Source organism: Orycteropus afer, unplaced genomic scaffold, assembly GCF_000298275.1.
Source record: "Orycteropus afer afer isolate SDZICR_OR568_19922 unplaced genomic scaffold, OryAfe1.0 scaffold00254, whole genome shotgun sequence".
NCBI classification, from domain to species: domain Eukaryota; kingdom Metazoa; phylum Chordata; class Mammalia; order Tubulidentata; family Orycteropodidae; genus Orycteropus; species Orycteropus afer.
In genome coordinates, this window is record NW_006921841.1 from 3,799,305 (window position 1) to 3,822,730 (window position 23,426).

Genomic DNA, 23,426 nt, shown 5'->3' on the forward strand with positions numbered 1-23,426 from the left:
CGATTTCAAGAAAGTTCAAAACAACAAAATGCTAAAGAAGTTTGGCTTAGTCATTTTCTATCATCTTCAGTTTCTTTTTTCCAATTCTTACCTAGTATGTCTGTCTTATCTCTTTTATTTATTTCTGCCTTTCATTCTCTTTGTTTGTTCTTTTATCCATGGAAATAAATTTATTGTCTCCCTCCTCCCAACCCCAATCATACTTTATGTTTAGGATTTTTTTTTTTTTTTTTTGGCTAGTTTTTCTCACATTTGGATAAAAAGAAAACTATCTATCATGCTGCCTCCATAGTTTTTATTTTTAAAAGAATCAGTGAAATTCATTTTGTGTAGTGTCTTTCTTTAAGTAGCATGAAGAGTGGCATGTGTTCTTTGGGGCTTCCAGAAGGCTTCATAGAAGGGGGTATTTGAGCAAATTCTGAGGAAGACCAGGAATTGTTCATCAGAAAAATGAGAGCTTCTAAGTGAAGAGCCCACGAACCAAAACATGTCTGAAAACCAAGGCTTCAGACAGCCCAGTGCATGCTGGGAAATGCTGGTGCATGATATCTAGGTGGTGGAAGTGTGTGAGACTGACAGAAGAGCTGCAGGAAACCATATATGCTAGGCTAATGATTTAGGGTCTTAGCTTGAAGTCCTTGGGCAGTGATATAATTAAATTGACATTTTAGAAAGCTAACTCTGGTGGTATAATGGAGACAAGAATTAAGGACGGAGAGTTAAAGACAGAGCAATTAAGAAGATATTAAAATTGTCTAAATTTCCTTGGATGGCTTATATAGTTTGAACTCAACTGCTAACCTAAAGGTTGGTGATTTGGTGATTCAAACCCTCCCAGTAGCACTATGGAAGAAAGACCTGGCCACATGCTTCCTTAAAGGTCACAGCCAAGAAAACCCTATGAACTTTGTAACACATGGGATCAAATGAGTCAGAATCAACTTGATGGCAACAGGGTTTTTTTTTTTTTTGCTTTTTGCTTTTGTTTTAAATAGCCTAGATGAGAAATGAAGAAAGCTTGATACAGGGCAGTGGCATGATAAAGCAAGGAGGTAAGAGATTCTAGAGAAATGTAGGAGTTGATAAGATTTAAAGGTCTTCATATTTGAAGGAGCCCTTGTGGCATAGTGGTTAAAGTACCTGCTTGCTAACTGAAAGGTTGGTAGTTGGAACCCATTAGACGCTCCGCAGGAGAAAAATGTGGCAGTCTGCTTCTGTAAAGATTTATGGCCTTGGATACTCTATAGGGCAGTTCTACTCCATCCTACGGGGTCACTGAGTTGAAATCAACTCACTGGCAGTGGGTTTGGTTTTAGTTTGAATATTTGAGGAACAAAAGTGGAGCTCTGGTGGTGTAGTGCCTAAGGCATTTGACTGCTAACCAGATGGCTGGTGGTTCAAAGTCACCAGCTGCTCCTTGGAAGGAAGACTGGGCAATCTACTTCCATAAAGATTTATTTACCACCTCAAAACCCAAAGGGGGTCGCTATGAGTCAGAATCAACTCAATGGCAATGAGTTTGGTTTTTTTTTGGTTTTGCAAACCAAAGCTGCACAGGCTATATTTAATGTAAAAAAATGAAGTGATGCAATGCTAATAAATACAGGTTTATATTCACCAATTCATTTTATTTTCAGTCTCTAAACATATTTATTCCTTTCAGTAGCATGAGAAGATGTAGCTCTCCAATGAAGCTAGGAAATTGTTCCTACAGCTTTCATTTACTTTTATGGTAGGAGAGATCCCAAGAACAAGACAAGATACTACCTTGGAAACCCAAGGAGGGGTCGCTATGAGTCGGAATTGACTCAATGGCAGTGAGTTTGGTTTGGTTTTTTTTTTTTTTTTTTTTGGTAAAGAGTGAAATAATGCGATCAGAGGCTCAATCACTGGGGGAAAATAATGAGTTTAATTTTAGACACAGAGTTGAACTTTATTATTCATAAATTTTTAATGTGAATTTGCTTACTTGCTAAAATTTATTTGTAGTCCCAAAATCAATACTTCTCAATGCTTTCACATTCATTCACGAGCATGTGCAAAGTGATGTAAAATTTTAGTCATCCAACATGCACATTCCCAGCTCAGATCAAGCAAGCCAATAGTACTCTGCCTTCTTGTTTCAGTTCTAATACTGTAAACAAATACCTTTTTTTCACAATCTGCTTGTTATTGTTGTGTCCCGTGTAATTGATTCTGACTCACAGTGACCCTATAGGGCATAGTAGACCTATAGGGTTTTCTAGGCTGTAATCTTCACGGGAACAGATGGTGAGATCTTTTCTCCAATTGATCCATCGACCTTTTGCTTAGCTGCCAAGTGCTTAACCACCAGGGATTCTGTGGTATGTTTAATGCCATGTTTTTTGCATTTTTGTGCTTTTTAATAGAGATTTCACTGTTTACAGTACCTCCAAGTGTAGTGCTGAAGTGCTGTCTAGTGTGTCTAAGTATAAGAAGGCAATGATCTGCCTTCAGGAGAAAATGTTTATGTTACTATCTAACAGTCATTATTCATTATTCTGTCATCCAGGCATGGATTATAGTGTTGCTGGCATGAGTTCAATGTTAATGGATCAACAACATATAAATAAGATGTCTTTAAACAGAAACACATATAAAACAAGATTATATATTGATTACTCAATGAAAATATCATGACCAGAGGCTTATAGGAACTGTAAGAGTATTCACCAATTCAGTGTTGACACTGGCTTTATAGGACGTAACTACCACAAATAAGAATTGATTGTATTCAGGAAAAAAAAAAAAAAGTGGTTGTATTCAGTCATGAGAGAATAGAAGGGCTGTGCATGCACAGGATGACAGCTGGGGGGCAGGAGTGCATTGGAGGGAAGGACACAGGAAAGAGGTAACTATGAGAAGGAAGTGGGAGGGGAGCTGTTGCATTGTGGGAAATTGCAGTCAATGTTATGAGACAAAGTGTGTGTGAGCTGCTGTATGGAAAATGAATTTCCTCTGTAAACTTTCAGCCAAATCACTAAAAAAAAAAGATGTGCTTTTTTTTGATGCTCAATTTGATGTGCTTATGGGACATTTAAAAGGAAATTTCTCATAGGAAATTGGAAATTGAATCTGAATTTTAGGATTGAGAGAGAATTGTAGATTAGTGGGGTCTAAGAGTTAATGAAAGAACTCTGGTGGCAGAGTCGTTAAAGCATTTGGCTGCTAACCAAGAGGTTAGTGGTTCAAACCAGCCACTCGGTAGAAGAAAGATGATGGTCTGTTTCCATAAAGATTTACAGCCTTGGAAACTGTATGGGGTAGTTCTACTCTGTCCTATAAGGTTGCTTTGAGTCAGAATCAAGTTAGTGGCAGTGTTTTTTTTTTTTAAAGAGTTGATGAATCAGTTAGCTTTTGCTTCAGGACTAACCACGTTTATTATTTCTCATATTTCTGTGGGTTGGCTGGCTGGTTCTTCTGGTCTGGACTGGTTTGGCTGAGCTCCACAGTCAGCTGGCATCTCAGCTGGGGCTAGATAGTCTAGGATTGTGTAACTCATGTCTGGTGATTGACAGACTGGTCTAGGTTAGGCTTGATGAGATGACTCATCCCTGTTCCACATGGTTTCATCCTCCAGTAGATTAGCCTAGACTACTTCACATGATGATCTCAGGTTTCCCTAGAACAGTAAGAGAGGGCAAGGCCCAGTGTGTAAGTACTTTTGAAGCCTCTGCTTGAATCATGAATTTTGATATCTCATTGACTAAAGTAAGTCACGTGGCCAAGCTCAGGCTCAGTGCGGAAAGGTTTAGGAAAGCCATTTTTACAATCTTCCAGAGTTGAGGAAATGGGGAAAGAGCAGAGCATTGAAGACAAACCTTGAAGCTCTAAGATTTAATGGTAGGAGTTGAGAAGATAGTGATGTTTATAGAAGTAGAATATCTATGTGGTCAAGGAAGTAAGAAATCAAAATAGAAGAAAGCAAATAGAAAAGAAGTGAAAGGATGAAGAGTAGGGTCAGACAAGTGATATATAGAAGTCAAAATAGAAAAAATAATGAAAATGTTCATTGCTTTTAGTAAATAGGATGTCACTAATAACTAATCAAGGCAACTTTAACGAAGTGTTTTGAGAAGAGAAAGATCAGATGGTGATTAATGACAATGGATAAAGACAGCAGGTGTAGATCTTTCTTTCAAGCCTCTTGATTTCTAGGTGAAGTTAGAGAAGAGAGTCATTAAAGTTGGTTTTTTGTTTTGTATCTTATTACTTTTGTTTTTGTTTTTTAAAGATGGCAGCTGAAGGATAGGAGCTCTAATTTTAGAGGTACTTTTTCCATGTCTCTAATGTATGTAGGAAAACTACTCTAGATATTACCATTTTTACTAAAGTTTAGAACATAATCTTTGAAAAAAATGTAAATAATCCATGTCTACTTATTCTTTGTGTCAGATTTACTTTTACCATTTTAAAATCATAGTAGTAAAGATGACGATTTATTTTATTAATAGGATCAGAAAATAGAAGATCTTCGACAGTGCCTGAACAGGTACAAGAAAATGCAAGACACAGCAGTACTAGCTCAAGGTAAAAAAGGTAGTGTGTTGCTCTAAAAGTGTTTCTGCTTTACTTGATTTTCAGTGGCTATGAACTTAATACAATTAGCCTCAGTTTCTGTCACAGACTGCATCTATTGTCCCAAATCAAGTAGCTTATTCGTTCATTCAGCAATATTTACTGGACACCTATTCAATGTACAGGCTGATGAATGACCTATAAATTGGTTGGTTAAGGAGACCTTCTCTAAGGAGTTGATTAGATAACATTCTAGAGAAAACGAATAGTGTTGTTGTTAGGTGCCATCGAGTCATCTCCAACTCATAATGACCTTATGTACAGCAGAACAAAACACTGCCTGGTCCTGTGCAAGCCTCACGATCCTTGCTGTACCTAAACCCATCATTGCAGCCACTGTGTCAATCCACCTTGTTGAGGGCCTTCCCCTTTTTCATTGACCCTCCACTTTACCAAGCATGATATCAGTAGTATTACAAAAGGGACTTTGGAGGAAAAAGGACTTGGTGTATTTAGGGGAAAATTTAGGGAAAAAACAAGACCAGTGGCTGGAAAATAGTGGGCAGTAGAGAGAGTGAGGTGAAATGAGAAAGCAGAGGTGAGCAGGACTAAGTCATGCAAGCGTTTTTAGGTATGGTGAGGAGTCTGGCTCTTGTTCTTAAGCACAGAGGCTTTAACCAGTCAGTAATGTGATCTGTGTGACAAATGGACCATGAGGGAGGGGAGCAGTATTGGAAACAAAAAAAACAGTCAGGAATCTTTAAGTATTCCAAGGGAAAAAAATATGGTAGCATATATTTTGGTGATAGAATCAACATGATGATTGGTGATGAATTAGATGAGGAGAGTGAAGAAGAGGAAGGAATCAAGAAAGAGCCATTTATGACTAAAGCAACTATGTGGATGATGGTTCCATTTCCACATGATGGGGAAGACTTAAGAAGGAACATTGGTGTGGGTAAGGGGGATTAAGTTCAGCTTCAGACATGTTAAGTTCAAAACATCTGTGAGACATCTAAGTAAAGATAGTTCTTTTATTTGCTGATGGGCCAGTAGTTTATCTTCAAGTATAGAAAAGTTTTGAGGGTCATTTAAAATGAACTAAAATGTTAAGAACTTTAAAAGAGCTTTTTTCTGTTAGCAATGCACAGGTAGGCTTATTTTCTCCAAAGGTATTTTAGTTATCTAGTGCTGCTATAACAGAAATACCACAAATGAGAGGCGTTAACAAACAAATTTATTTTCTCAAAGTTTAGGCACCTAGAAGTCTGAATTCAGGGCACGGCTCTAGGGAAAGACGTTATTTTCCTGTGAGCTCTGGAGGAAGGTCCATGTCCCTTTTCGTCATCTGTAGGCTTGACATTCCTCAGCTCCTTGGTGACATTCCTGTCTTGGCATTTCTCTTCCCCATCTCTGCTTATTCCCTTTCTTGTTTAATCTCTTTCATATCTCAAAAGAGATTGACTTAAGACACACCCTATATTTACTAATACTGTCTCATTAATCTAACAAAGTAAACCCATTTCCAAATGGGATTATAACCACAGGTATAAGGTTAGGATTTACAGCACATTTTTGGGGGATACAATTCAATCCATATCAAAAGATAATCACTGGAAATAAGTAAATCTTTTGGAAGGTATCCATGAGACACTGAGGTTTTGAAATTTTAATATGATGAGGTTACAAAGAAAGAAACAGGATCCTCTTTGGATCAGGATTTTTAAAAGAACTGGTACTTTATCTTTTTGTTCACAGAGCCTGGCATGTATTAAGATTATAAATATGTGAATGAGCAAGGGAACCTCTAATTATCACAGTAACTTGTAACAATTGTCATTGTTGTTATTGTTGTTGTTATGTGCTATGGAGTCGGACCCAACTCATAGCGACCCCTCCTTGGGTTTGTGATGCAGCATCACTTTGGAAGTAGATTGCCCAACCTTCCTTCCGAGGAGTAGCTGGTGGGTTTGGACCACTAGGCTTCCGGTTAGCAGTCAAGTGCCTTAGGCACTATGCTACCAGAGCTCCCAACCATTGTCATTGCTGATCATTTAAAAACATTGTAAAATAGAGAAGGTTAAAAATGTCTCTCATAATTGTATTGACCATGATTGCTACTGGCATTTTTGTGAATTTCTTTCTAGTCTTTTTTTTTTCTGTGCATTCAAACACATAGGTTTTAAAAAGATAGTTTTTAAGCCACATATATTGTCATTAACCACTGAAAATTATGTCCCATTCCAATGAAGAGTTGTATAAACAGAGATTTTTTTACTAAGATTTATATTTATTTAATTATCATACAATTTTATAAAACCTAGATACTAATAAAATTTTAATAAAACCTAAATGAAGAGGTTTTGTCTAGTTAAGATCTTTAAATAATTGCATGACTTGCCACTTAGTATTATCCAGAGATTAGCATTTCAAGCACATTCTTTCTGTTTGTTAAAAAAGACTATCTGGCACTGTTGTTCAGCACTTGATTTTCTCATTTCTAGAAATGCAACCAAGTTCTCATAGTTGCTGCTTTGCTAGATGCTTTGTTGCTTTTCTCTATTGGGCTATTCTTTCTACTTTAAAATGACATAAAGAGATCCCCTTGAGGGATGAAAAGGCCATCTGCCTTTTTTTTTCCTATGTCTTTTTTTTACATGGTGACTTATGTTGTTATTCAGAATCAGTTCTTTGTACCACAGATATTCTTTGCTGTGGTTATTTCTAAACTTAAATTTATAAACCTCCAATTTTGAAACAAATAGGAAGGAGGTTGTTGAACTATTTCTAATTTTCTTCTAATCCAGTGAGTCTAATTTTATCAATTAGGACTTCCTTTATGAATACTACTGCTGGTACATCAACATGGCCAAGAGTCCCCAGGTGTCTGCTACTCACAAACTTAAGGTGTTGTGTTCTAGGTCCCATGTTGTATTCTTTCAAGTGATGCTAGGAAAAGTTGAGTCTTAGATTTTAGAGATCAGAAAAATGCTTACATTTAACATACTTCGAATTCCTATCTTATGAAATATAAATGAAAAGCTGCTGTTATCCTCATTTTGCTTTGTCTTTTTCTAGGCAAAGATGGTGAATATGAAGATTTGCTCAACTCTAGTTCCATCTCCACTTTGTTGGATGCTCAGGGCTTTAGTGACCTGGACACAAGTCCATCACCTACTCCAGGAATGGGATCTCCTGGTTGTGACCCTCTTAACACAAGTGTTCCAGAAGAGGTATCTACACACTTTCATTATTTTCTTCATATTTAAGAAACTGTCATTCATAGTTACAACACTCTTCATATCATGAAAGAAAGAGTTCTTTTCTCAGTTTGATTAGTGATTTGGTTTGTTCTGGGATTTGTGTGTCTAAGAGGTCTTTATTTGAACTGTGTGGGCTTTTTTCCCCCCTCTCTTTAATAAAGGTCTTGGGCAATATCCAAATTGCTTACATAATTCAGGGAAAACATTTGAATCCCTTGAAGAGAAGTGCCATCTTAAATAAGAGATTACAGTTTACTTACTTTATTTTTTTAATCAGGGAATGGATAAAGTAGAGGTAAAGTGAGATTATATAAATAAATTCGTTTAGTCACTCTGAGGTTGACTGATTTTTCTTTAGACTTGGAAAAAGCAACTGGAGAGAAATAAACAACTCATTTGTTTTAGTTTTCTAACAAACAAGCACCAAAATCTATTTCAGTTACCTATTGCACACTACCCCAAAACTCTGTGGCTTGCATGACATTTATTTTGCTGATAAATCTGTAATGCGGGCAGGGCACAGCAGGAACATGTCTGCTTCACTTGGTATTAGCTGGTGTGATGCAAAGGGTAAGGGCTTGAGTCATCTCAGGGTTGTTCACTCATATGTCTGGAATTGATGCTGGCTGTTGGCTGGAACCTTAGCTGGGGCCCTGTCTGGAATAACTACATGTGACTGCTTGCTTTCCTCATAGTGTGGTGATCGGGTCCTAAAGACAAGCAATCTAGAAAACCAGGCAAAATGGCATCACCTTTTAGGAGTTTTCTCAGAAGCCATGTAGCATATCTTTCACTGTTGTTGTAGGCTTAGGTTTAAGGAGAAAGAACATAGACTTTGCTTCTTGATGGATGAGTGGCAACATTACATTGTAAGATGCGGCATGGGATATGTTGGTGTAGCTGTATTTAGAAAATAGAATCTTCCACTCTACCTGCTGACTGCAACAATTAACATCTGTCCTGTGAAAAAAAAATACACTCATCCCCTCAGTATCCCATGATATTGTCATTTACATCAGGTCAAGGTGTAAGGGAAGCTGCACAGGTACATTTCCTTGGGTGTAGCTTCTTGACTACCATTCTTTTTGATTTAAAGAATTGGAAATGTAAAGGATAAGCTGCCTGTCCCCTATACACCCAACAAACAGTGGTAGAACAGGCACAGAATTACTGCTGTAGACATTCCCATTCAAAAAGGCGGAGAATGGAAGGCACACAGTGATCACTGCTCTATAGCCATTCTGAAATCCAATCTAGAACAGAGTGCCATTTCTTTATTAGGGTCCAGTCCTCTGGGCTCTTGTTTCTTCCCTCCCAGTCATCCTTCCTTTTCCATAAACATGGAGGCTATATTTGCAACTGAGTAGTTTTTTCTGCCTGCTTTGTGCCTGTAGACATTTGAGAGGCCAAAAGCCTCTTTTCATTTTGTACTGTCTCTAACCTTTTCAATCTCATTTGATGCAATTCTTTTAAAAACTCTTGGGATTTCTTATGATTCAATTTGTAATTCACTGCCTTTGATAAAAGCATATTCACAAATATCTTTAAAATAAGCCTTTCTCTTCTTTCAGTTTTCTGTAAGACTGCTGTGGAGTATGCCCTTAAGATTTTTTAGTGTCTTTTGATCTATTTTTGAAAGTTTCAGTGACACACCACCCCCTTAAATCTTCCTGAGGTTTTAACAAAGGGTTTTACAGCTACACCCTTGTCTTCATCCTAAGATCATGTTTTCCTGACGGAACCTGGGTTTTATCTTTGCTCAGAAACCATTTGTTAATTTTAATATAATTTGCTATCGGGAGAGTATAGGCATTGGAAACAGTTTTATTTTTGAACAAAACAATCTTGACTCCTTTTAAAATTAACAATTCTTTCTTTGGTCATCTTTCCTTTTATATTTTACTATAGGGAGCAAGATGAAGCCAAGAGACATCGTTACTTTATATCTGCTGCTGATGATTATATAATGAGAAAACAACTTTTCTCTCTTAAGTGTAGGAGAAAACTAAAATATGTGTAATTAATCAAGGAATTAGTTAAAGAATAAGAAACTGTTCAGAGGGGGAAAAAAAATTCCCTAACCATTAAATATATATTTATGTTGAAGGGAAAATAACATTTGACAGCTAATGAATGTGCTATATGTGTAGAGAAGGGCTGCTGTTACATTTAAGATACACCCAGATAACCTCATTTCCTTTTAAAGTCTTTGCTGTGTGCACTGTAGTTTAATGATGGATGTTTAGTTTGGAACAAGAATTATTTGGTAAGGATTGAGGAAGTTTGGCTATATTTTTAAAGATCACAGAGGGAGATACAGGGTTTGAGTTAAAGACCTGAAGTTTGTGACAAGATCAAGGAAATGGTTCTGCTAGTGTAGCTGATTTTTTCCCATGATAGGAACCCAAGGAGATACAAGAATTTCAGGAAACAGGGATGGCTATATATATTGCATTAGGTTAATCATGATGATTCAAAATGTAAGAAATTGATAGTGATATAATCTCCTATTTTAAAATAATGTGACCTACATTTTATAGCTTTTCATAGTGTCAGGGAATCCTATCACTACTCAGTATCTGAAACAAAAATCTCAATGCTGAATTGTTAGGAATTATTTTTGGTATTTATTACCTTAGTCACAGTATTCAGTGTCTATTCAGAACCAAGTTTAAAAACTACCTTTTTTCAGAATGTTTTCGCTCATTAACACTTCTTCTATGTAGTTGTTTATATTCTGAAATCATTTTATAAGTGTATTAGAGTTATGAATATAGGTATATGGAATTTTATTGATAGATCTTTTAAATTGCCTTATTTATTTATTTTGTTACTTTAGGGCTTGTGTTGTGTTTATTTGTTTGATTGATTTTGGACTTTTTATATTTAAATTACAGCTCCACACCAGCATCTTGCAAGTTTCAATCCCTTCACTGCTGCCGGCCTCTAAAGGCTTGGAAACTTCTGAAAAAGCAAAATTGCCTCCTAAACTAGAGACATCATTTGAAGAGAGGTATGTCATTTTTGACCTAACATTGGAATATAATCGCTCAAAATAACAGATCAACCAAAACAAGGGTGCACTGCATTTACTTACAGATTCATTTTTCACCCAGAGAAGCAAGAAACAGCAAGACATGTGCCAGGGGTACTATATTATTAAAATAAAAGATATGAAGCAGAAAGTAACAGGACACAAGGCTAGGGCATTGGAGTGATCAGGCTATAGGAGGATTTTAAGAAACCTGGATTTTATATCCTAGGTATCCATCAAAGGGTTGTAAACAGGATGGTAACACTCACATGGAAGATGGCTATGGAGACAGAGCTATGGAATTTCCTTCTTAGGCAAATATAATTTCTTGCCAACACACTCCCAGATTGATTGCCTAATTTTATAACTTGGCCAAATAAAAATATCAAAAAAAGAGGAATAGCATACTGTACACAATTTTTGTTATTAATAAATCTTTTAACACAGGTTATATATGGATTTTTATTCATTTAATTCATAAATATCTTTTTTTTTTTTCCCACATTTTAGTGATGGAAAAATAATCCTTGGTGCTGATGTTGAAACCCAACTGTGTGATAGTTCTTTGTAAGTTATATTTTACTGAATGTGAAAAATGTGATGGGGTGTTGAGAGAGAGGAGGATTCAGTTATATGAACAATAACCAATATTAACATTGAATGACTTTGAAGCTTGAGTAAATTAATGCAACTGTAATGTTTGGGTGGGGGCGATGTGTGGGAGGGAAGGTTATACACTTAAAAAAAAACCAATTGCCATCCAGTCAACTCCAACTCATGGCAGCCATGTGAGTCAGAGTAGACTGTGCTCCATAGGGTTTTTAATGGCTGATTTTTTCAGAAGTAGATTGCCAAGGCTTTCTTCTGAGATGCCTCTGGGTAGATTTGAACTTCCAACTTTTCGATTAGCAGCCAAGCATGTTAACTGTTGCACTACACAGGGGGTCCACTACAAAGAAGTGCTTGTTCATTGATCATTATTCTGTACCAAGCATTAGCCTACTTTCATCCATTTTTATTTGCAGCCCAATGCTTTAACTTAATTTTTATACCCACTTATATTTTGCATCTAGTAGAAAAGAATCACAGAAAATGATGTGATGACTGGAAAGACTGACATGTATTTTTGCATTTTCAATTTAATAAACTGACCTAATATCTATGTTTATCCAAGTTAAAGTCTGGATTAAATTAGGAAAATCTATTTTCAGAGCAGTACTCAAAGATGAGGTCTTTTCTCATCATTATCTTTTACTTTATTTGGTGGCTGACTACTTTTAGCAGTTTGTATATGTGTAAATACAGGAGAAATGCCTTTTAAAAGTTTGTTCACATATTTATATTATCCCGTGTCATACAACAAAGACATTAGTTTTTTCTCTTCTCTCCCTTTTTAAACTAATCACCCATTCCTGCCTTCAGTTCTGGAGTAATAGCAGCTCTGTATAATTGAATGCTAATTATGTGAAAGAGGAAGTCTACACGCGTTTACAGTGTCACTTTGCCTTCACTAGGATAACAAATGAAATATTATAGGAGGCAGCAGGGATTCCTCGAAAATGCTTTGATAGAATTATCAAATGATTTGCTTTGGCAGACTGATTCCTTTGTGAATTGAAAAGTAAAACTTTCAATTTTTATTTTAATTAGAAGGATTAGATAGACATAACTTGTGAGTATTTAAAAACTTTTTTGTATTCTAACTAATTCAGCTTATTCTAACATGTGCAGGACATTTGGAGTTATTGGCAGGACAGTTAACCACCTCTGCTTTTAAAAGAACTGAATGTTATAATTTACTTAAGCACATAAGTGACTGCCTGAATCCAGATTTTCTTTTATTACCAGGATTCAACCCACATACAATTTTAGTTTCTTTCCAAGATGTTCTACTTAGAATTGGTGGCACCAGAGTCACTTATTATTAATATCAATTATTATTATTGTTATTTTTAGAACTTCAAGTCTACAGAAATCCACCAGTCTGGGTAATCTGAAGAAAGAGACATCAGATGGGGTTGGTTCTGTGATTTTTCTGTCTGTTACCTTGGGAAGAAAATATTTACAGATCTTCATCTTTTCCTGTTTTGCAAATAAAACTTATAAAAAGAGTTACTGGTTTCTCTGATGGAAAATTATTAGATGCCATGGTTCATGATTAATATTAGGAAATACAAATATGAAGGATTAAAAGCAGTACATAAAACCAAAAGTGGAAACTTTAATTAAATATCATAGAAAGTAAATGAAACTGAAATTTTGTAGTTTAGAAGTAGATGTAGATTTCTTTTTTAATATATGGGATTGTATTTGTCAAATGCTGAATATCTGAAGGATTCCTACAACCTTAAATAATATTATTGTTGTTTTGAACAGGAAAAGGAATCTATTCAGAAGCCTTCAGAGGTAATTCTTATTGCAATATAAAAATGTTTTAGATTCCTAATATAGATAGATTGCTTCAGTAAAGCTTACTAAAAAAAAAAAAAAACCCTCGATCATGCTATTTATGTTCTTAATGGCTACAACTGGCCTTCCATTGTTGTTAGTTGCCACTTATGGCAACCTTACATATAACAGAATGAAACATTTCCTGGTCCTGTGGCACCTTCATGATCATTGGGATGGGATGCTCATGTCTGTTATTGTGGCCACTATGTACTTTTTTAAGTGCCTTCAAACCCAGGGGGCTCATCTTCCAGCACAATATTGGTCAGGAAGGAAGGTTGGGCAATCCTACTTCCGTAGTGAAACTGCCTCGGAAACCCAAGGAGGGGTCGCTATGAGTCGGGGCCGACTCGATGGCAAATAACAACAACAACAACAACAGTCTCTAGTAATCCATAAGGTTTTTATTGGCTGATTCTCAGAAGTAGATAGCCTATCCTCCTAGTTTGTCTTACTCTGGAATCTCTGCTGAAACCTGTCCCCCATGGGTGACCCTGCCGGTATTTGAAATACTGGTGGCATTTCAGCATCATAGCAACATGCTAGCTACCGTAGTACGACAAAGTGACAGGCAGGTAGTGGAATCTTCCTTAGCCTTCAAAAAAGACCCTTCTTAGATCACCAGCAGTTTATTTTATTCAACCACCACTGTCTGTCTGAAGCAAACATTTTGGTATTTTTAAGTCATCATCGACAGGTGTTCCAATTCTTCTTTACCCTGATTTGTTAGCCTTGTAAAATTTACAGTCGGTAGACAGGCCACTTTCAGGTAAAATCTCTGGACAGCTGATTCCTAGTGCCTAAGTCATAATGAGGCTGTAACTGGAAAAGCACCATTAATGGCGACAGCTTTAATTAAAATCATCCTCTGTTCTTTCTGTCTTGCCAACTCAATAAATGGTTAAATGCTTTTGACATCAGTATTTAGCCATAGATAACAGAACCACTAAATTGTAGCATATATAAACTTTTAGTTGCTATAAGCATAGATATGTAGAATAAAATAACCACCATAAAAGCCTGTATGCCTTGCCCCTTCTCTTCACTTCCCCCCAAAGAAACAGAGGGCAACAAATATTAGAGAAATGAGAATATGCCAACAAAAGCACCTTTGTATGATACTTAAAACAATATAACACTCAGCATATTACTTTTAATTGCCAATTCTAAGTAACCAAAAAAGCTTAAAATAAGCAGTGTTTGAAAGCATGATTTATTTAATCACAATTTAAATTCTTGATCAAGACCTTGAAATGCTATAGAGATCTAAAGGGGCTTCTGAAGCAATGAAGCAACAAAGAAAAATTTAATCACACTCAGTTAAGTTTTAATGTTAAGTGTATTTGAATGTATCATCCATGCCACTGCATCAATTCAGACTCATAGCAGTCCTTTAGGGGAGAGTAAGTAGAACAGCCCCATAGAGTTTCCAAGGCTGTAAATCCTTCTCCCATGGAATAGTTGGTGGGTTTCAATTGTCTGCCTTTTGATTGTGTAAATCCCTCTCTCGTGGAATGGTTGGTGGGTTTCAATTGTCTGCCTTTTGATTAGCAGCCAAGTACATTAACCACTACACCACCAGAGCTCCAGATGTATCACAGTCTTTGAAAATTGGTAATGTATGATTGGCTGCTTGCAGGCAAGACATGAATATATCTCAGAATTCATGTCAAAACAAAAACTAGTTTTTGATTGTACCTTCATTATATTATATTGAACTTCTCTTAATGGAGTTATTTTATAAGGATCGTGAACCATATTGTAGGCAGATCTGTGTCATAACTGTTAGAAAAGTAAGAAATCTGCTCCACTAGTTGTGTATGTAATATCTTGTCCCTATGTCATTTGAGGAATGAAGGGAATAAAATTAGATAATTTCTATATTTATCCTATTTGAAGCTCTAAACATATTAATTATAGATTAGTGATGAACATGTTGTTATTTTTTAAGTGAGTTTCAGAGTTGAGTTTTTTAACTTCTAATATTATATTTAGGAGCTCTGGTAGCGTAGTGCCTAAGGCACTTGACTGCTAACCAGAAGGCTGGTGGTTCAAACCCACCAGCCACTCCTCGGAAGGAAGATGGGGCAATCTACTTCTGTAGTGATATTGCCTCAGAAACCCAAGGAGGGGTCTCTATGAGTCGGGTCCAACTCGATGGCACGTAACAACAACAACATTATATTTGACATTGGTAATTAATGTGTTAGTTTAATTATCCTTTTCTGTCACATATTTAGCCTAGAGCCTGGCATGTGTTACTGATTATGTGTATTAGCTCTGTTAGTCATCATTATTATTTATCTTGTAGAGTAAAGCTCCAGGAGAAAGTAACACGTTAGGGAGCCTTCCACCCAAGGCTCCGGGACATAACGCCTCCATGGATGACAACCCCTTTGGCACTCGAAAAGCCAGATCTTCCTTTGGCCGGGGCTTTTTTAAAATAAAGAGTAACAAGAGGACAGCAAGTGCACCAAACCTGGGTATGTATGGCCATGATGCCTTTGCCTTAATTTTTTCAGAATGAGGAAAAAGATCCATCTGTTCCCTTCTCTTATTCATCTGTTTATAAACTTCTGTTCCTCAGAAATGGAAGCAAATGAATCAGGGAAAGTTAGCAAAAAATGCTCCAGTGGACTTAATTCATTGTGTGAATATCACTTCGTTCTCTGAACATAGACTCTTACCCTGCTGTGTTCTATGGTGTAAACTTAGCAGAAAGAGCTAAAACAGTGATTGTCTTTGACTTCATTATACACAGTTTCCTGCCTGTTTTGATGGTGGATAAATGAAGTCTGTGTGTAACATCAAAGACACGGGGATGCATGCCTTTCTTCCACTGTGTGTATTTTGTGAGTAGGAGTTTGATTTGTGTTTCATTTTGTCATTCCCCTGTGTTCTCTCCATTGGGCTGCGTGTGATTGTGTGCGTTGTTGGGATATCTGAAGATCGTAAACGAAGTGCCAGTGCACCCACTTTAGGTATTGTACCCCTGCATGCCAGCCTTCGCCAGTGCCATGCTCCAAACCAAGCTAACCCTTGCTCTTGGCATCTATGATCTCTAGAAAGTGAGCTGGCAGTAATCAGAAAGTGCAGGGTTTTTTTTTTTTTTTACCAAGAGTGTATGTTCCTTCCACCTTCTGCTGAAAGAGACTCTCATTGAGCCTTTGTTTCCCCTGTTTTAACCAATGCTAGTGAGGCTTTGTGAGTGGGTCTGAGAACCTACAAGTACATAGCATCCCTGGCACTGTAATTTCCAGCTCTTTTTACCCTTTAAATGCATATTGTCACACACTAACTCCCAGGTCCCTTCTTCACGTGTCTGTTTTCCTCAGTCTCTAATAGCAAATGTTATGAGCCATGTAGAGAGGTTTGTAGAAGACAATAAAGATGATATTTATAGACTTACTTTTCTTAGGGAGAAATTCTATGACATTTTTTGCTCTGACGATGGAGGTAATATTTAGTGACATCAGAGCAAACTTTACATGTTATCTGAGGAGCTGATACTAAGTTAAATGAGAAAAGTAAGGCCTTCTTTTGATCTCAAAGTGATTTTAGGGGAGGGGAAGCTTAGTCCCCCCGCCCTTTAAAGGATCGGGTATTATAGGGGGAAAAATCCTGAAAGTAAAAATGAAAAACAAAATTTTATGCTTTTAAAATGAGGGTGGGCTCAGCAACATTTTCATAAAAACCCTTACCCATCATATGTGTTGAATGGAAAGGTTCCTTTGGAGTCTTCAATAAGTTCTGTTACCTTTTACCTATGAGTCTTACTCACCTGAGTTAGCAAGGGTGATATCTGTCTTCATAGTCTTAAGCATCTAAAGGGAATATGGGATAAATAAAATAAATAGATCTTCTCAGACAACGACTTTCAAATGTTTTTACATCTTTCTTAGAAGAAACATGTCATCAATGCTAAGAGGCAAATGCTGCTTATTATAACCTATAATCACAGCTCTGCTTTATAGAAAAGTCAGTCTCTGCAACTTTTTATCTTGCTGAAACACTGCTCCGTCATTTTTGTGCAATTCTTATGTTCCTTTATAAAATGTAAAATGTGACATTGAGGAAGGAGTAGTCCTTGTTGTTGCTAGTTTGGCATCATTCACTAGGGACAGCTAAAAGAACTGAGATAGCTAATGTTTGGGATTCCAAGCGTGGCACAAGTAGATGGTATTCTTGTAAGGCAAAATCATCAGGCACTAATTTGATATCAGAAGAAAAACTTACATACATCCAGGTTGTTTTGTCAATGCCTAAAACCTGACAGGTTGGGATAAATTTCTTGAATAAAGAATTGCCAGCACTTGGTAACTGATTTGATGTAAATGCCAAGGAGAGAAAGGAAGGAAAGGAAAATGACAAGAGTTTGAACTGAAGTAATCAGGAAAAAATTAATATTAAGAAATATTAAATAAAATATTAATGAAGTGTTCAATAAGATTTGAGAGAGAAGACTCCCAGGGAAGCTGGATGGATTTTTTGAGTCCACGGTGTACCTGACACACTAAATTGGGAATATGCACAGATATTCAGATACTGAGGCTGAAAGAAAGAGATTAGGCCTCGAGACTTGGATGCCATCTGCTTATAAATTAGTAACCCAAACCCAAGCCCTCTGCCATCAAGTTGATCCCGACTCATAGTGACCCCATAGTTTCCAAGGCTGTAAATCTTTATAGAAGCAGACTATCTCGTCCTTCTCTCACAGAGTGGCTGGCAGGTTGGATCCTCCAACCTTTTGGTCAGCAGCCAAATGCCTTAGCCGTGGTACCATCAGAGCTCCGTATAAATTAGTAGAGCCTACATTTAATGGTGAGCTTAGAATGGATTAGCTTGTTTTGATGATTGTACTTGCATGAACACAATCATATGGTAAAACAGGCAAAAACTTAAAAAACTGTTTATATGTTATATTCAATTAGATTAATGAATAAGTTGCCGTGTTCCAATTTATTTCATATGAATTTGTGTTAGTCCTAAATACCAATAAAATATACCTTTTCTTTGCTTTTCTCCTTATTTTGAAAAGCTAGTAAAGTCTGAGAAACCTAATGGAAAATTGGATTATTTAAAATCTGCTGTTAACAGATTAAAGTATTATTCATTAAAAAAAAAAAATGAATTAGCATGTCAAGAGATCCTGCAGTGAGAACTTAGAATAGAATCTTGGGAGATGCATAAAGTAGAGTGGAGTGGCATAGAGGAAGAAGAAAAGACAAAAGGTACTGCAACAAAAAAGAAACTTTCATGAGAATTCTAGGACAGGGTTATGACTTGAAAGCCAAAAAAAAAAAAAAAAATCTGATGATTTTGAAGGATGTAGGAGATAGTCAAGGAGCCCTCATGGTGCAGTGGTTAAACACTTGCCTGCTAACTGGAAGGTTGGCAGTTCGAATCCACTAGCTGCTCTACAGGAGAAAAGACCTGGCAATCATTCCTGAAAAGATTACAGCCTGGGAAACCCTATGGAGCAGTTGTACTCTGCCATACAGGGTCGCCTGAGTGGGTATCGACTGGACGGCACACAGCAGGAAGTAATCAATAGCACCAAGTGCTACACAATATTGAGAATAATTTCATTAGGCATTTCAGAAACCCCAGGAAAGAATATTGCAGTCCTTGCACACTTTTGATTCATATTTTCAAAGTGGTTTTAATTTATAAATTAATCATTATCACACATACTGTAATATAGACTACTGGATAGAATATACATTCGTGTTCCATTTCTAATATTTGGAGAGTACTCTTTGTGAATCACTGATTTATAGACCAACAAGAACAAAAATGCTTAGAAGTTGCTACTACCAAACAGCTTAATATCTAGACACATTCATTTCACACTTTTTTTTATAATTCATCAAGGCTTTGCTTTGTTCTTGGAATAGCTGAAACAGAAAAGGAGGCAACTGAACACCTAGATCTGGCTGGCATATCTTCTCAGCCAAAAGATGCGCAGAGCAGCAGTCCCTTCCAGATATCTCCACCATCTCCAGATTCCAAAAAGAAATCCAGAGGTATCATGAAACTCTTTGGAAAGTAAGTAAGAAAATGACCGAGATGAGTGGTCCTTGTATATTATCTTGCTTAAATGTTGTTGTTGTTGTTAGTTGCTGTCGAGTTGGTTCCAATCTTAGCAGCTGTACAATAGAACTGTACAATAAAACTGTGTACAATAGAACTGAACACTGCTTAATCCTGCACCATCCTCATAATCATTGCTATATTTGAGGACTTTGCTTCAATGTAGAAGAGGGATAAATTGAAAATTGGCTGAAATGGAGCACAAAATTTTCAGTTTTTTTGCATGCTTCTTATGGAAGAATATTGTAACTTGGGATTCATTAACTCACTGGATCTTTATTAAAATTTAAATTGAAATGTCTATATAAATGGCATACATAGAAAAATAGCTACAAGGTATGTCTCAGTTGAAAATGTTATGATTAACTCTAAAGTCTAAGGCCACCTCAGATATAATACATGGTAATATGTATTGTGTCTTCTGTTCAGACTTAGAAGAAGTCAGTCAACTACATTCAACCCAGATGACATGTCTGAACCTGAATTCAAAAGAGGAGGGACAAGAGCAACTGCAGGGCCTCGGTTGGGTTGGTCTCGAGATTTGGGACAATCTAACAGGTAAGAACAGCCAAACCTAATGGGCTTTTGCATTTCTACCCAAGTGTCAGGTCTCATGAGCACTTGGAATGTTAAACAATCAAAGTCATTGCTTACTACCATGCCTAATGAAAAGGGCCATCATCTTTAAAGTGGTGCAGTTTGGCAATTGCTGAACCAACTATGTGAAAGATAAGAGCTAGGTAAGCTAGGTGAAGAGCCAGAACTAAAGGTTAAACAACAACTGTAGTAGAAAGGTTCATGAATGTAAATTTTAAGTGGCAAATAATTAGAACTACTCTAAAGCTTAGCTCTGGAGAGATGGGATAGTATAGTGGTTAAGATTGTAGGTTCTACAAACTAGGAGGCCTCACACTCCTGGATCTCAAAACCTACTATGCAACCACAAAAGACAAAACAGCCTGGTGTTGGTACAATGACAGACACATAGACGAGTGGAATAGAATTGTTGTTGTTGTTGTTAGGTGCTGTCAAGTCATCTCCGACTCATAGTGACCTTGTGTACAAGTGAAAGAAACACTGCCCATTCCTGTGTCAGCCTCACAATCCCTGCTATACCTGAGTCCATCGTTGTAGCCACTGTGTCAGTCCATCTTGTTGAGGGCCTTCCCCTCTTTCATTGACCCTCCACTTTACTAAGCATGATACCTTCTCCAGAGAGTGGTCCCTTCTGACAACATGACCAAAGTATGTAAGACAAAGTCTGGCCGTTCTCACTTCCAAGGAGCATTCTGGCTACATTTCTTCCAGGACAGATTGGTTAGTTCTTTTAGCAGTCCATGGTACTTTTCAGTATTCTTCGCCAATACCACAACTCAAAAGCATCGACTCTCTTTGGTCTTCCTTATTCATTGTCCAGCTCTCACATGCATAAGAGGCGATTGAAAATACCATGGCTTGGGTTAGGCATACCTTAGTTTTCAAGGAGACATCTTTGCTCTTCAGCACTTTAAAGATGTCTTTTGCAGCAGATTTGCCCAATGCAATACATCTGATGTCTTGACTGCTGCTTTCACTGGTGTTAATTGTAGAACCAAGTAATATGAAGTCTTTGACAACTTCAATATTTTCTCCATTTGTCATTTATTGGTCCAGTTGTGAGGATTTTTGTTTTCTTTGTGTTGAGGTGTAATCTATACTGCAGACTGTAGTTTTCAATCTTCATCAGTAAGTACTTCATGTCATCCATTCAGACTTGAGAACCAAGAAATAGATCCATCCACTGGTGGTCAGCTGATCTTTGACAGTGGACCAACATCCATTAAATGGGGAAAAGATAGTCTCTTTAACAAATGGTGCTGGCAAAACTGGATATCCATTTGCAGATAAATGAAATGATCCATATCTCACACCATACACAAAAACTAACCCCAGATGGATCTAAGACTTAAATGTGAAACCTAAAACTATAAAATTCCTCAAGGAACAAATGGAGGCAAATTTAGGGGCCCTGCTTTATGGCATAAATAGACTGTCAAGCATAACCCAAAATGCACAACAGCTGAAGATAAACTAGATGAATGGGACCATCTACAAATTAAATTTTTATGTGCTTCAAAAGACTTCTCCAAAAGAGTAAGAAGAGAACCTACAGATTGGGAAAAAATATTCAGCCACGACATCTGACAAGGGACTTATCTCTAGAATTTATAGAATACTCCAACACCTCAACGACAAAAAGACAAACAATACAATTCAAAGATGGGCAGAAGACATGAATAGAAACTTCACCAAAGAGGATATTCAGGCAGCCAACAAACACAAGAAATGTTCACAATCATTAGCCATTGGAGATATGCAAATCAAAACAACAATGAGATACCATATCACCCCAGCACTAAAAGCAAAACGAAAATAACAAAAGCTGGCAAGGATATGAAGACATTGGGACTCTCATACACTGCTGCTGGGACTGTAAAATAATACAACCATTGTAGAAGGCAGTATGATGATTCTTTAAAAAGTTGGAATTAGAAATACCATTTGACCCAGCAATCCCATTACTAGGTATATATCCTAAAGAAATAAGAGCCAGGACAAGAACAAATATATGCACACCCATGTTCATGACAGCACTGTTTACAATAGCAAAGAGATGGAGGCAACCTAAGCGCCCATCAACAGAAGAATGGATAACCAAACTATGGTACATACAATGGAATACTATGCAACACTGAAGAATAATGTAGAATCTGCAAAACACCGCATAACATGGAAGAACTTGGAGGACATTATGTTAAGTGAAATAAGTCAGTCACAGAAGGACAAATACAGTATTAGTTCATTATTATAAAAAGTCGAGGAAAGGTTTATATATAGAAGGAAACTTTCTTTGTTGGTTAAAGGGAAGGAAGAGGAGGAAAGGAAACACTGCTAGATAGGTTGTTGTTATTGTTATTGTTGTTGTTTTGTGCTGTCAAGTTATCTCCAACTCATAGCAACCCTGTGTACAGCAGATGATACACTGCCCAGTCCTGTGCCAGCTTCATGATCCTTACTATACCTGAGCCCATTGTTGTAGCCACTGTGTCAATCCATCTTACTGAGGATTTTTTTTGTTGATCCTCCACTTTACCAAGCATGATATCCTTCTCCAGGGAATGGTCTTTTCTGAAAACATGACCAAATAGGTGAGACGAAGTCTGGCCATTCTCACTTCCAAGGAATATTCCGCCTGCATTTCTTCTGGGACAGATTGGTTAGTTCTTTTAGCAGTCCATGGTACCTTCAATATTCTTCGCCAACACCACAACTCAAAAGCATCCTCTTCTTTGGTCTTCCTTATTCATTGTCCAGCTCTCACATTCATATGAGGCAAATGAAAATACCATGTCTTGTGTCAGGTGCACCTTAGTCTTCAAGGAGATATCTTTGCTTTTCAGTACTTTAAAGAGGTCTTTTGCAGCACATTTGCCCAGTGCTAAATGTTGTCTGTTATCTTGACTGCTGCTTGCATTGGTGTTGATTGTAAAACCAAATAACATAAAGTCTTTGACAACTTCAATCTTTTCTCCATTTATTGTGTTGGTCTATAGGTACAGACAAGTATTGATTTGGGTAGGGGAAGGGCAATGTACCAAAAGTGAGTGATCAACACAGTGGCACTGAGGAAGAGGAAGGCATAGAGAGGTACATGGGAAAAACAGACAACAAAGATGAACCCTTTGCATGTACAGTACTGTGTTGTCAGCGATGGCAAGCATTGATCTATGGGTGGATAGATGGGTGGACAGGCTGAATGATCAGGTACGACTTGGCAGGGGAGAGTGTACCCATGACCATGTATAGGGTTAGCAGACAGTGTTTGTACATGTGTGTTTGTATGTTCTGTAAGAATGTCCGAGGCAAGATGGCGGACTAGGCAGAAGGATTGCACAGACCCTCTTCAACTAAGAAAAGGGAAACCAATTAACACAGACACAGAAGATAATCTTGGACCCCTGAGCCTTGAAGGAAAGGATGCAGATTTGGACTAAACCCCAACTAGCAGA

At 37.2% G+C, this 23,426-nt stretch overlaps 1 protein-coding gene across 1 annotated transcript in view; it reads left to right on the plus strand.

Annotated features, from left to right (window-relative positions):
* Positions 1-23,426, plus strand: part of PPFIBP1 (PPFIA binding protein 1) — a 115,028-nt gene that overhangs the window by 71,199 nt on the left and 20,403 nt on the right. Inside the window, exons 10-18 of the mRNA XM_007949786.1 lie at positions 4,476-4,551; positions 7,618-7,772; positions 10,700-10,815; positions 11,347-11,403; positions 12,793-12,853; positions 13,213-13,242; positions 15,596-15,767; positions 19,182-19,332; positions 19,807-19,935. Coding sequence (XP_007947977.1) covers positions 4,476-4,551; positions 7,618-7,772; positions 10,700-10,815; positions 11,347-11,403; positions 12,793-12,853; positions 13,213-13,242; positions 15,596-15,767; positions 19,182-19,332; positions 19,807-19,935 — 947 coding nt within the window. The remainder of the gene's footprint in view (positions 1-4,475; positions 4,552-7,617; positions 7,773-10,699; positions 10,816-11,346; positions 11,404-12,792; positions 12,854-13,212; positions 13,243-15,595; positions 15,768-19,181; positions 19,333-19,806; positions 19,936-23,426) is intronic.